We start from the raw sequence: 12,032 nt of genomic DNA on the forward strand, positions 1-12,032 counted from the left end.
TCAACATTTAGGATTACATCCACAGCGGACCCTTCAAATCCGCCTACAGCGAGCACAGTAGTTACCACATCGGCATGGAACAGCTCTTGGACCTTCTCGCTAATCAGTATCCCCGTCACCATGCCCACCACTCCACAGCTGCCTAACTCAACGTGGACTGCAAGTGCTAATGCCACTTGGACGGCGACCAGTCTCTCCGGCGACCCATCGACCTCAAACAGGATGTCTCTTTCAAAACAGACTTCTGTCAGCTTGCCTCCTTGGCCAGTTTCCAATTCCACAACTTCAATTTGGGCGACAGGATCAGCCATATCGTCAACAGATACCGTCACCTCAGAGACTGCGTCTTCGACTTCTACTCCTATCTTCCCGCCATGGCCTACACACAACTCCACGACGGCCTCGATCACTGGCACATTGTCAATCCCTGTCATCCCATCGTCTGTGATCATTGGAACAGACATCACCAGGTCGGTTTCGACATCGTTCCCTTGGACCAACGTGACCTCCAGGCCCTCAACAGGTGTCTTGACTGCATCTGTCATTATTGTGACTGGAGGAGTAACAATCACTTTGCAGCCAACAGGGACGTCTCTAATCAGCACCACCGCTGTCCCGTCGTTGACTATTAATGGAACGGTTCTGCAGACCTCAACTCCAAACGCACCCTTTTCTCACACATCTGCCAAGGCTTCCAGAACTCTGGCGTCACCTTTCCCTACTGGAAACTTGACTCTGGTACCTGGGCCCACAGACATCAACACCTCAAGAATTCCACTTTCCACTGCGATGTCAGGAACTGGAGGAATCACAGTCAGCTCATCTCTTTCAGCCATCCTGCCACCATTTCCAACTGCAAACTCTACACGCATGGGAACACTCACAATATCTAACAGCGCTTTTACTCTTATCTCAACACTAACGGGGTTGCCCAGCACGTTGTTCAGCAGTGTCACCGGTACGCCTGCTTCCCGCACACTGCCGCCTTTTCCAACTACAAACTCAACTCTGATGTCCGGTCCGACGGGAAGCGGCACTGAGGTATCACATACTGCTTCAGGAACAGTATTTCAAACCAGAGAGCCCGTTGAAACTCCCACCGGCACTCCTTTGATTACAATCCCGCAGTCATTTCCAACGGGATTTTCCACAGTTGTTCCAGGACCGACAGTCAGCGTGTCCATTACTGCGTCGGGCTCTGTTGTTTCCAATCTTACAATTACTAGGTCTAGTGGGAGTATTACCGAGATCGTCACGATCATCACCTCTTCCGTCATATCCCCGCCGTTTCCAACTTCTATTGGCACCGTGGGTCAAAGCCTAACAGGCACACTCGTTGGTACGGGGGTCACCAGGACATCATCCGGAACAGGTGGCCCATTCTTCAGTCCCACGGTCATTGGCTCGACTTGGGGCCAGTGGCCGAACACGACTTCTTCAAGCACGTTGTCTGCCACTGGCGGTTCGACACTTCCATCTGGCACGGTGTTTGCGACAACTTCGCCCAACGCGAGCAACTCAAGTGTCCTCTCGAGAGCAACGTCGACCCGATCCATCTTTAACAGTACGATCTCGAGGCTGCCGACGATTTCTTCGGCTGTAACAGGAATCCTCACCAACATCTCCGCAACTCCCTCAAAGCCCTTCACATCTGTGCCTCCGTTTGCAAACGCGACCACCATTGCTGGTGAAGTTCCAACCACACACCTCACCTGGACGCTGTCAGGGACCATCTTTCATTCTGTTTCCATATTGCCTGTATCTACGCTTTCACCCATCTCATCATCAATCTCCACTCGAACTCTCTCGGGAACCGCACCAACAGGTCCTACAGAAACATTCGTTTCTGTTTCCAGAGTCACTTCGGCTATCACTGATTCGCGTCTAGCACCGCTTCCGTCGTTTACCATCTCAGACCAGCCAAATATAACCAATCCAACAGGCCTTCCATCTGTCATTTCCACTCCTTGCCATACCGTCACCATAACCAACGGCACCATCACTCAAATTGTTACTAGAAGTGTTCTCATTACTACCGCGACGGCTAGCGCTGATCCGACACTGGTTTATCCACCTTCTGCGAATGGTACAATCTTGTCAGCAAGCACATCATGTACATCAAAGTGGAAAAACACCACCACTTCGGCAGCTGGTTTCAAAAGCACATGGACTTCTTTCATCTTGACCAATCGTAAGATGAGTGCCCTCAATTCGCGGCGCAACGTTCTAACCTTTCACAGGAACATCCTCCCTCCCGGGTTCCGCGACAACCTTTATCACATCAAAAACGAGCCGGCTGGGTGATCCCAACAGAGGAAATAGTGGGCTTCCTGCTGTGAGCAACTTTGTGGTCGGCACGCCGACGACCACAATCACAGACGCTCCCTTGCCGTCCAACTCAGCCTACCCTTGGGGAGGTCTTGGCCCGGTTTTCCGGCATCATGACGAGTCCAGCCCGGTGACGGCCGACGGATCAGCCAATAAGCCTATGGATCCCAAGGCAAACGGCGCCTGGTGGGCTCGTTGGAAGAGACACTCCGACCGCCTAACATCCCTAAGGGCGAATAGTGATATGTGACAGTGTTCGCGATTGATGGACGCGGGCTTGTTTTTTACCGTTACAGAACTTGCTTTTGAGGAACCATATGTTCTCAATTGGGGAAGAGAGATTCCCGACTTGCTTTTTCTGTTCCTCTGTCTCTCATCTGAGCCACGTCTACTGATGGATGGGCCAACATGTGTCAATATCACAGTCTACTCTGCAACGCAATTCGATGTAAGGCGGGCTGGAGTTTTCGGCAGCTGGATTCATGAAACGAGAGGACTTCTAATGAATCGTGAATGGGCTGGTGACTTGCTTGCGGCAATCACGTGTTTGACCTGCAGTCTGTTGTGAAATTGGTATCGTTCGTTTATTTTAGTAGCGTCATCAACCCTCCAACGTACTCCGTGAATGGCATGACCGTCACTGGTTTAGATATTATGCAGCCAGCTTGATCTAGTAGGTAAGCGCGCGAGTGACCATCGATGCGGTTGGTTTATAGTCAAATTCCAGAGGCGAGCCTTGCCGTGTAGCCTTCTGGCTCGATTTTTCGTTCCAAGATGCCCACGGAATGCTGCCATTCATATGATGATTCTTATGATATCAATACTCAAAATGCCAAGAAATGATTTATTTCTTGTCATGCACAACTTTGGGCGTCACGGTCCTTCTTGCAGCCCACATATATTACATGTGGCTACGGCCACGGCTATCCGGGTCCGAGACTGGTTTCTCCTTTCTAGGTAGTGAGTATAGCTTGACAGTTTCCATTTTATTCTACGAACTAGCAACTTGGAATGTTTATTGTTCAACATCTTACAGCTACTCATGTTCAGAGAAGCAGCATATCCACCGCCTCCGTGAGAGGTCTCGAATACTTGGTTCATAAACGAACCGCGCGTCACGGCACCACTCCGCACTCGCTGCGGTCAGCTACGAGGCTAGATGTCTTTGCCCGGCAGATCGGAGTGGGATGTTTCACGATCGGAGAGGGACCTGTCAACTACCCGGCCGGGCCCAAACCCGATGGCCGCTTACACAACCGCCTTCCCTCTTTTCACAAGTCCCGAAGCGGGACCCGCGAGGCGCTCGGGCCGTGGAGTCTACCCCTCCATCATCCACCTGTGAACGGTGGGTGCGGGGGCGGGGCAAAACACTCACCACGTCAAACCCCGCAGACCCTCGCTCAGAACTGTGCGTTGGAGGGGATAGCTGTCCGCCCCTGTGACGACCTTGATTTCATGCCGTAGTCTCTTGGGGAACGCCGGATCAACCAGACTGACCTTGAAACTTTTCGTCGTGGCTTTTTTGAACTCCCGAAAATCAAAAAAGACAGTTCGCGTACATCCGCTACTTGCCCGTACGAGAACCAAGAATTGTACGTCGCGGCTAGTCATTCGTTGGCTGGCCGTCTTTTGCCAGAAGCACACGGACCCGGCCGGCGCCTGTACGTACACAACCCACCCAGAGGTCGGTGATTACAGAGCATTACATAAAGAGGGTCTGCCTCTGAGAAAGGAGACTTGCCAGAGACGTTTGAGGCTCTTATTAAAGCAGACAAGTCAAGCATCTCCTTCTGTCGACTGACGACCATTGAAAAGAAGGTAGAAAAAAGAACAGATCCGCTTTGGGACGACAGTTAATAATGGCGGCCGAAAACACACCTGAACTTTTGGATCTCACGATCGACAACATCACGCCGAACACGGTCCGTATCAACTCGCAAAGCAGCGATGCGCGCCTCAAGTATCTCATGGAGCGGTTGGTCACACACCTCCACGACTTCGCGAGGGAGACGCGGCTGAGCACCGATGAGTGGATGGCGGCCCTTAATTTCCTTGTCGGGTGTGGGAAGATTAGCAGCGATGTGCGGCATGTAAGTTGTGTGATGACGCCGTTATGAGAACGTGAGGGAGATGCGCAGAATGTAGAAAAAGACACTGACTTATCGAACTAGGAGTTCATCCTTCTCTCCGACATTCTGGGCCTCTCGTTGTTGGTCGACAGCATCAACCACCCCAAGCCGTCCGACTCGACTGAGGGCTCGGTTCTGGGTCCCTTCCACACACATGATGCACCGACGCTGCAGAACGGTGCAAACATGTCTGGAGACCCCGAGGGCGAGCCGCTGCTGGTGATTTGCACCGTCAAGGATCGACAGGGTAACCCCGTTGCCGGTGTCAAGATTGATATCTGGGAGACGGACAGCAGTGGACACTACGACGTGCAGCACGAGGAGAGAACAGAGGCAAGCGAGCGTTGCGTCATGATTTCGGACAAAGACGGCCGCTTCTTCTTCCAAGGGATCAAGCCTGTGAGTTATCCGATCCCACACGACGGGCCAGTCGGTAAACTATTGCAACTGCTGGGTCGTCATTGCTGGCGGCCGGCACATCTGCACTTCATGTTCCAGAAGGAGGGTTGGGATCACTTGATCACGTAAGTCTTACCCCAAGGTGGTCGCCGATGACCGAAGAAGCTACGGCGCTCACGTATGTCGTGATGCCAGGAGGGGGGGCTTGAGTATACTGGACCGACATGGCTGACGAGGTGAGCTAGCGCACTCTACATTCGAGGAGACCCATATGAAAAATCAGATGCCGTATTTGGCGTCAAGAAGAGCCTCGTGGTGGACCTCGACAAGGTGGACAAAGTGACGGCAGAGGAGTACAAGGTCAAGGAGGGCAGCTGGTTGCTGAAGCAGGACTTTGTGTTGGTCTCGAAGAAGGAGACGGAGGAGCTGCGGGACCGGAACGCCGTCGAGGCACTGAAAAAGCTGGGTTTGACGCATTTGAAGCTCGTGGACCACTTGCCTGTGCCTGAGCTGGATTGATGCGTGGTTTTTAGGTCTGTTGACTAGCGGTAGCGATGGGACCGTGACTGCATCATCTCGCGGAAAAGAATACGAGTGATGATTCGAGGAACACAGACCAGATTGCAGCACCGGATCGCACGCTGTGGGCGGAAAGCCAGCCAACTGTGGAGAGCCGCATACGGAAGCAGTCGTAGGGCTGTCAAGGTCTGGATGCGGATGCGCCGAAGTGGGTAGCGGGCGGCAGTCCGGGCCGGCTGGGGGCAGATGGCTGACGGACGGCTGATGATGCAAAGAGGAGGGACAGGTTGCGCTGCAGATATAACGAAAGCGGACAAACAATGATGTGCTTCGCCTGGGAGCGTGGTCTGCCGGGGTGTTCCTGTCAGATGATTGCCCATGTCTCAGCCCAAAGATATGGGCTGAGGTAAATGGGAACCGAGGAAGGACCTTGGCCAGGTGTATCGGGAAGGCTTTGGCCGCAGCGATCTTGTGGGTAATGACCTAGGAGAGGCTACCTGGGCGCGGGGTAGCGCAAGAAGCCGAGATACGAAGCGTGGTTCACATTGTTTATCGCATGGACTAAACCGGAAGTAGCCATGGTCTGCTGCGAGCTTGTGATGGGCGACACAGGGGGTGGTGGGCTGGACGAGCCTAGCCAGACAACCGATGGATGGAGCCGTGCTGGTGACTGCGCAGGGTGTGACTGGGACATTGGACTCGGGCTGTCGTGTACGGACACCGTGGATAGGAGTCTTGGGAAGTTGGGAAGTTGGGATGATGAATGATGGATGATGGGGAGCATGCGAAGTGGTGAGTGGCGGGGCGATGACTGACTGTGCTTGGCTGGCTCCCTCCCAATACAGGCGAAATGACAGGCAGTCATCGATCGACTCTTCCGGTCGACGAATGGCCAAAAGTGAGTTCCTGCCTTATCGCTCGCAATCAGACCAGCACGCACAGGCACCACTGCAGCGACTCGACTCGAGAGTGGCAGTGAGGTGGTCAGCAGGCGGCGGTTCCCACTGGCTCTGAGGTGGTAGGAACCTACCGCAGGGAGGGGAGGGGAACCGTGCCCACGCTTCTGCCCCCCCCTCGTGCCTCCCTCCCACCGGCCACCACCGCGAGCGACTGCTCCCATGCTGAACTACTCCCCTGTAGGCTGTAGCCCCCCCTGCCCTTGTTCCCCCGACCGAGTCCGTCATTTCTCCCAACTTGCACTCATCAGTCATTGATCTGCAGACCCAACCCAGCCCACCCCCCGTAAATCTTCCGACATACAAAACCAGCCCGGACAGCCCTTTTGTCATCTTCATCACTTCGCCACCCATTTCACGTATATCACCACCAGACATCCTTTGGTTTCCCGCCAGAAGCAACCGTCTACTCCTTTCGCGCTCTTCGAACCGACACCACCTCCTATCCTCGACTCAAACGCCCGTCACAGCGAGACCGCTTGTCCAAGCCGTCCGTCGCTGATCCCTCGGTCCCATCAACAAACCCATTTCCCACCGTCACCCCCGAACAGACGAGTTTATGTCAATTGAAAATCTCAAGTCCTACGGTATGTTCGCCCCCTTCTGCGTCCCCCCTCAGGTCTTTGCGCTGCTGTCGACGTCGACTTTCTTGATGCTGGACATCATCTGCCCGCCTGTCGTCTCTGCCACGTCTCCTCTTGGCCCTTGACCGCCATATCGCAACACTCAGATTGCTGACCGTTCTCGTCCCAGACCCCTTCGCCGAAGCCGACGAAGATACCGGAGAGACCAAACAGTCTCAGAATTACATCCATATACGGATCCAACGTACGTCGGCTCCTCCTCCCACGTCATCGGCCCCAACCAGACAAATGCCGCACGTGCCGACTCGAGTCGCGCCCTGCGCCGTGCCCCACGCGCCGTAGACCCAACAACTCATCGGAATCACCGCTAACATGTTAACTCGCAGAGCGCAATGGACGAAAGACTCTGACCACCGTTCAGGGTCTTCCAAAGAAATTCGACCAGAAGAAAATTCTCAAGGTCATCAAGAAGCAATTTGGTATGCTCTGTCCCACTTTCTTTCACTGGCTCCGCCGGATCGCTAACGACTTTCCCAGCCTGCAATGGCACCATCGTAGCTGATAGCGAGATGGGCGAGGTCATCCAGCTCCAGGGTGACCAGCGCAAGGTCGTGCAAGAGTTCCTCATCAACAAGAAGGAGGGTCTCGGGCTAGACACCAAGGGCATCAAGGTCCACGGTTTCTAAGCCCGCCGCAGGTCGCCGCCGTTCCTACCAATCACGGCCACTTGGCCGAGGTTGACGTCCGGGCTACAGGACGGAGAGGGCATAACAGGCCGCTCCTCCCGCGCCGCTCAGTGTCGGCGCCCGATTTGACGTAGTAGGACGGTACACCTTCCACCGACGGAAGAGGTTGTCAGTGGAGGTTCAGGGCGACTTGCGTCAGCTTCGACGCATGATAAGATGGGCAGATATCGAGCATATCGCAGGGCTCGCCGTACATTCATTTGACGGTTTGGGTGGTCCACAGATAGTAGTCAACGAAATTGACGTTTTAGTCACAAGCTCGTATCTCCCAAAGTGATTTTTATGACTGCTGCCATGTGAATTTAGTGACCAGGTATAACTAGGGACTGGATGGGAACCGGGTTTGGCTGTGGTAACCGCTTGTTTACTCCCTCAGAACAGTCGCGCAGAGATGCGAGGTGCAACTCCGTCGAGCCTTACAACTAGAACCGAAGAGCTGAATATCTGCAAGCTCGTGTTTAGCTAAGTGCCACCGGCTCACACCCAGGGTTGTCTGAAGACCGTTCATATTGTAAGGTCACCCAGAACCGGGAAAAAGAGAAGAAAAGAGGGGGTGGAGGCAAATTTATCATAAGTCGAATGTGGGTATCTATGTTTCTCAAAGCAGATCTTCCATACATCAAAATAATTCAGCCAAATAAATGTGAGCAACCCCTTCTCTGGATCGCGGATTCCCTCTCTTCTCGCTCTCCCGGACACCCCACGCGAGACACGCTCCATCTCGCACAAAGGACTAAGGTAAAAAAGGACAGATAATCGCTACAACTCGCTATGCGAAGGCGGATACGAAGGCAGGATGGCCTCGCCGGGCAGACGGCGGGCCTGGTCGAGCATCAAGCGAGCGAGGGACTCGAAGGGCTTCTCGGGGTAGTCGGAGCCGTTGTAGTGGAGATGGGCGAGGAGAGAGATCATGCTGATGAAGCTGGCGATGGAGAAAATGTTGATCGAGGTGGACGTCTCCTTTTGGATATTGATGCTCCGCTGGGTTATGTGGTAGGCTATTGTGAGGGTCTGCGCGATCAAGGGTCAGTTGATGGAAGCTAGGACGGTGGGCTGTCAAGAGATAGGAAGGGGAGGGGGTAACTGACCGTCGCTATGGTGACCCAGCCCGGGAGAAGGAGTCTGGGATCCTCGAAGCCGCCGGAGAAGGTCAGTATGCGCTCGGTGAGGAAAGCGTTCGTGGCGTTGATGGTCAGAAGGCGGATTATCGTCGCTTGCGGGGTGTAGTTGATGAGCCTAGCCAGTGTTAGTACCGTTTGTTCCAGGGGAGGTGCAAAGACAACAAGATTTTGGGAAGACTAACCATCGCGACATCAGGCAGTCTATGAAAAAGAAGGAAAGGTACGCAGAAGCCCCGCACTAAGGTCCGTTAGCATTTCTGTCACTCTTGGCAATGACAGCAACTCGGTATAAGCCACCACCATCGTCCGGACGGCAGGCGTAATCCATACCCACATGAGTCCTAAGGACATTTCGGTCCACGGGAACGGTATCTCGGGGTGTCCGGGAGGCCAATTGGGGGGCGGACACGTGCTCCCCGCGAACCCTCCGACGCCGACGCCGACTCCAACGCCCGAGGCGGCGGCGGCGTCGACTGCCTTCTTACCGCCGGGGACGGCGACGGGGATGATCTGAACCAGCAGGGTCAAGGCGGGCTGCAGGGCCCAGAAGATGGCCGGGAATATGGAAAGTAAGCGGCAGGCGAAGAGCCAGGGGCGCCATGGTTTCGGGACGTTGAGAACAACAGCGATGCGCGGCTCGAGGAGGGAGGAGGAGAGAGCGAGGTCCGGCGGGTAGGACGGGTAGGAGGGGGGGTTGTCGTCGGCGTCCGGGGGCGGTGGGTAGCCGTTTGGGGGGATCGGGGTGCCGTTGTGGTGGTGATGATGGTGGTGGTCGGACGAGGCGGCGTGCGCCATCTAAGCTGCGAGGTAGAGCGGTGGTTGTGCGGCGGATCGCGCGGCCATCGATGATGGAGAAATTGTCGATGTTGCAAGTGACGGCGGCGGCCACGGCATCAGGATCTGGAGAGGATTGAGGTGGAGGAGACGGAGATGAAGGAGGAACTGGAGTGGGAGGGGGGGAGGAAGCTATTTTGAAATGGGCCGGCCCGACGTCAGGGTTTGGAGGAGGCCTAAACGAATGTAGTCAATCAAGCTTATGAGGTCTGCAAAGAAGAAAACGGCCAAGGAGGCTAGTGGTCGATAGAGGGCCAGCTCAGGCGTTGTGGTTTCTTGTCTCGGCGGACTGGTCCGAAGCCTTCGTATTGGCCGTGGTGGTGGTGCGTCTTGGTTGGAGCGTCTCTTTCTTTTTTTTTCGAGTAGGGAGGAGGATGAGAGATATGTTCCTTCTCCTTTTGTTCCACCTTCCAAGGAACAACAACAAGCACCCAGAATTGGAGGAGTCGTAGAGAGAGAGAGGGGGGGGGGGGAGATGAATGCGTGGACGGGGAGAGTTCAAGTGAACCGACCGGGGGAGGGGAGGAGGGTTGGTTGATTAAACAGGTCGCGTGCCGCAATTGTCAATTGCGAAATGTGTGCGTGGGATAGGAGGTACGGCCAACAAAGCACGCTCAAACGGATGGAATCATTGGGTCTCGAGCTATGGTGTTATGTGTGATGCGGGAACAGGAAGACTGGTCAAGGCGGAATCCAGGCGACGCAATGTGCTTCCGACCTTCCAGGTTCGCCAACTGACGTTATCTGATAGACTGATTGCTGCGTTGTCCACGAGAGCCACAACTCGAGAGGTGTGGATGCAAATCGAGAACTGGTGACAGGTGCCCAACCACCTGCCCGGGTTGGTAAGTACCATATCGGACCTGGGCAAGGGACCGACCACCAGGCTTCGTGCGTCGTCATTAAAAAAGGGAGCGGGAAAACCCCATAGTTGAGATGACATAATGATCCGCAGGGTTCTGATTACCTAGGTGTTTAGTGGCTGGCAAAGTAGCCCACGAGCCACCCGCCACATTCGGGCTGTGTGGCTTGAAGAGAGAATTGGTTCGTGCTGGAGCTGCTGTGAGGATATGGGTCCGTTAGCAAAAAAGTGTCCCCCGAAAGCTCGGACCAAGCCGATTTTCCAATTGGATTTTCTGATGAGAGCTTCCTTTTGGCGATCCCCCCGAGCACGAAGGACCTGATAAAATCAGACCATCCTTCAAGGTCCGTTTTCTCTCAGCCTTGAGCCGCGGCGCCAGCAAATTCGTTCTCGAGGCACATTAGAAGGGCCAGATACCCGCGAAACGCGTACAACCAAGACACGTCTGATCCCTCGAACAAATCGAACCCCTTCCCCGCCATGTACCGAACCGCGAGGCCGATGCTCGCCTTCGGCACGGCCGCCGCCGCCGTACGACCCCGGGCCTTCCCCAGAGTTCAGCCGACAGCGAAGAGGATAGCGGCCGTCCCGGGCGCCGTGGCCACGAGGAGCTACGCAGGAAAGGCGAACCCGGCGGACCTGCGCCTGAGCTCGCGCCTGAACAAGCAGTTCGCCCTGAAGGATTCCAACTACTCCGCCAGCGAGATGGAGAAGACCATGTCCATGGCGCACATCATGCTCCCAGGTCCGTTTTACCGTCCAAAACAGAAGTATACAACAGGCCTTTTGCCTATCTTCTGGACTTTGTCGAGGGAGCAGGCCGCGCTGACACAGACACGCACCCGCCTACAGGAACCTTCGTCCCCGTCCCCTTCTCCCAGCTGGATAAGTCCCCGAAAGCCCTCTGGGAATACACCTTGGCCCGCATCAAGCAGCGGGCCAAGGACTTCGCCACTGTTTTCGGCGCAAAGATCTCGTCGATGCCCACCTGGACCACCCGTCCGCGCGCCCAGCTGAACCGCGCGAAGATCGTCCCCGAGGCCAAGGCCCTGCACCAGCGCCTCGGTGAGGCCATCGCCGCAGGCGACAAGAACACCCTCCGCGAGATCTGCACGCCACGCCTCTTCGAGACCCTGTCGGCCACTGTCTCGCGCCGCCGGACCGACGAGAAGGTCACTTGGGAGCTGTTGCGGTACATTGGCCGGCCGCGCGTCGTAAGTCACAAGGTCGCCGTCCTGCCGCCCATCGGCAAGGGCCCCGTCATCCAGCAGGTCGTTGTGGCCATCAGCAGCGCGCAGAGGCTGGGCAAGGTCGACAAGGCCACCGGGAAGGAGATCAAGGACGGCCTGCGCGTGCAGAACCAGACCGAGTATGTCGTCTTGAGCAGGCAGTTTGACCCCAAGACGTGGAGGCCCAAGAAGTGGGTTGTGTGGGGCAACACCAAGCCGACGACGCTGAAGGACTGGAGGTTGGAGGAGAAGGGCATGCAGCAGATGGAGCAGAAGGACTTTGCCAAGAGACGGGGAGGTAAGGCATAAGTGGCAGTTGCGATGG

At 55.4% G+C, this 12,032-nt stretch overlaps 5 protein-coding genes across 5 annotated transcripts; 4 read left to right on the plus strand and 1 right to left on the minus strand.

Annotated features, from left to right (window-relative positions):
• Positions 1 to 120: 120 nt before the first annotated feature.
• CH63R_09903 (uncharacterized protein) lies at positions 121 to 2,578 on the plus strand (the record flags this gene model as incomplete). Its single annotated transcript, XM_018304877.1, has 2 exons — positions 121 to 2,191; positions 2,241 to 2,578. The coding sequence occupies 2 exons, from the start codon at positions 121 to 123 to the stop codon at positions 2,576 to 2,578; spliced, it is 2,409 nt and encodes an 802-aa protein (XP_018154301.1).
• A 1,609-nt stretch (positions 2,579 to 4,187) lies between these two features.
• CH63R_09904 (Dioxygenase) lies at positions 4,188 to 5,375 on the plus strand (the record flags this gene model as incomplete). Its single annotated transcript, XM_018304878.1, has 3 exons — positions 4,188 to 4,418; positions 4,500 to 4,981; positions 5,102 to 5,375. The coding sequence occupies 3 exons, from the start codon at positions 4,188 to 4,190 to the stop codon at positions 5,373 to 5,375; spliced, it is 987 nt and encodes a 328-aa protein (XP_018154302.1).
• A 1,515-nt stretch (positions 5,376 to 6,890) lies between these two features.
• CH63R_09905 (Eukaryotic translation initiation factor eIF-1) lies at positions 6,891 to 7,601 on the plus strand (the record flags this gene model as incomplete). The annotated part of the gene is made up of 4 exons (XM_018304879.1): positions 6,891 to 6,918; positions 7,085 to 7,159; positions 7,302 to 7,394; positions 7,453 to 7,601. The coding sequence occupies 4 exons, from the start codon at positions 6,891 to 6,893 to the stop codon at positions 7,599 to 7,601; spliced, it is 345 nt and encodes a 114-aa protein (XP_018154303.1).
• Positions 7,602 to 8,420: 819 nt separating this feature from the next.
• Positions 8,421 to 9,577, minus strand: CH63R_09906 (uncharacterized protein; the record flags this gene model as incomplete). The annotated part of the gene is given in 5 exon segments (XM_018304880.1): positions 8,421 to 8,672; positions 8,750 to 8,959; positions 8,965 to 9,020; positions 9,047 to 9,123; positions 9,132 to 9,577. Coding segments are annotated over 5 exon segments (1,041 nt in total).
• A 1,381-nt stretch (positions 9,578 to 10,958) lies between these two features.
• CH63R_09907 (uncharacterized protein) lies at positions 10,959 to 12,016 on the plus strand (the record flags this gene model as incomplete). The annotated part of the gene is made up of 2 exons (XM_018304881.1): positions 10,959 to 11,223; positions 11,331 to 12,016. 2 exons carry the CDS (start codon positions 10,959 to 10,961, stop codon positions 12,014 to 12,016), a joined length of 951 nt encoding a protein of 316 aa, XP_018154305.1.
• Positions 12,017 to 12,032: the final 16 nt, after the last annotated feature.

Source organism: Colletotrichum higginsianum, assembly GCF_001672515.1.
Source record: "Colletotrichum higginsianum IMI 349063 chromosome 7 map unlocalized unitig_7, whole genome shotgun sequence".
Taxonomy (NCBI): Eukaryota; Fungi; Ascomycota; class Sordariomycetes; order Glomerellales; family Glomerellaceae; genus Colletotrichum; species Colletotrichum higginsianum.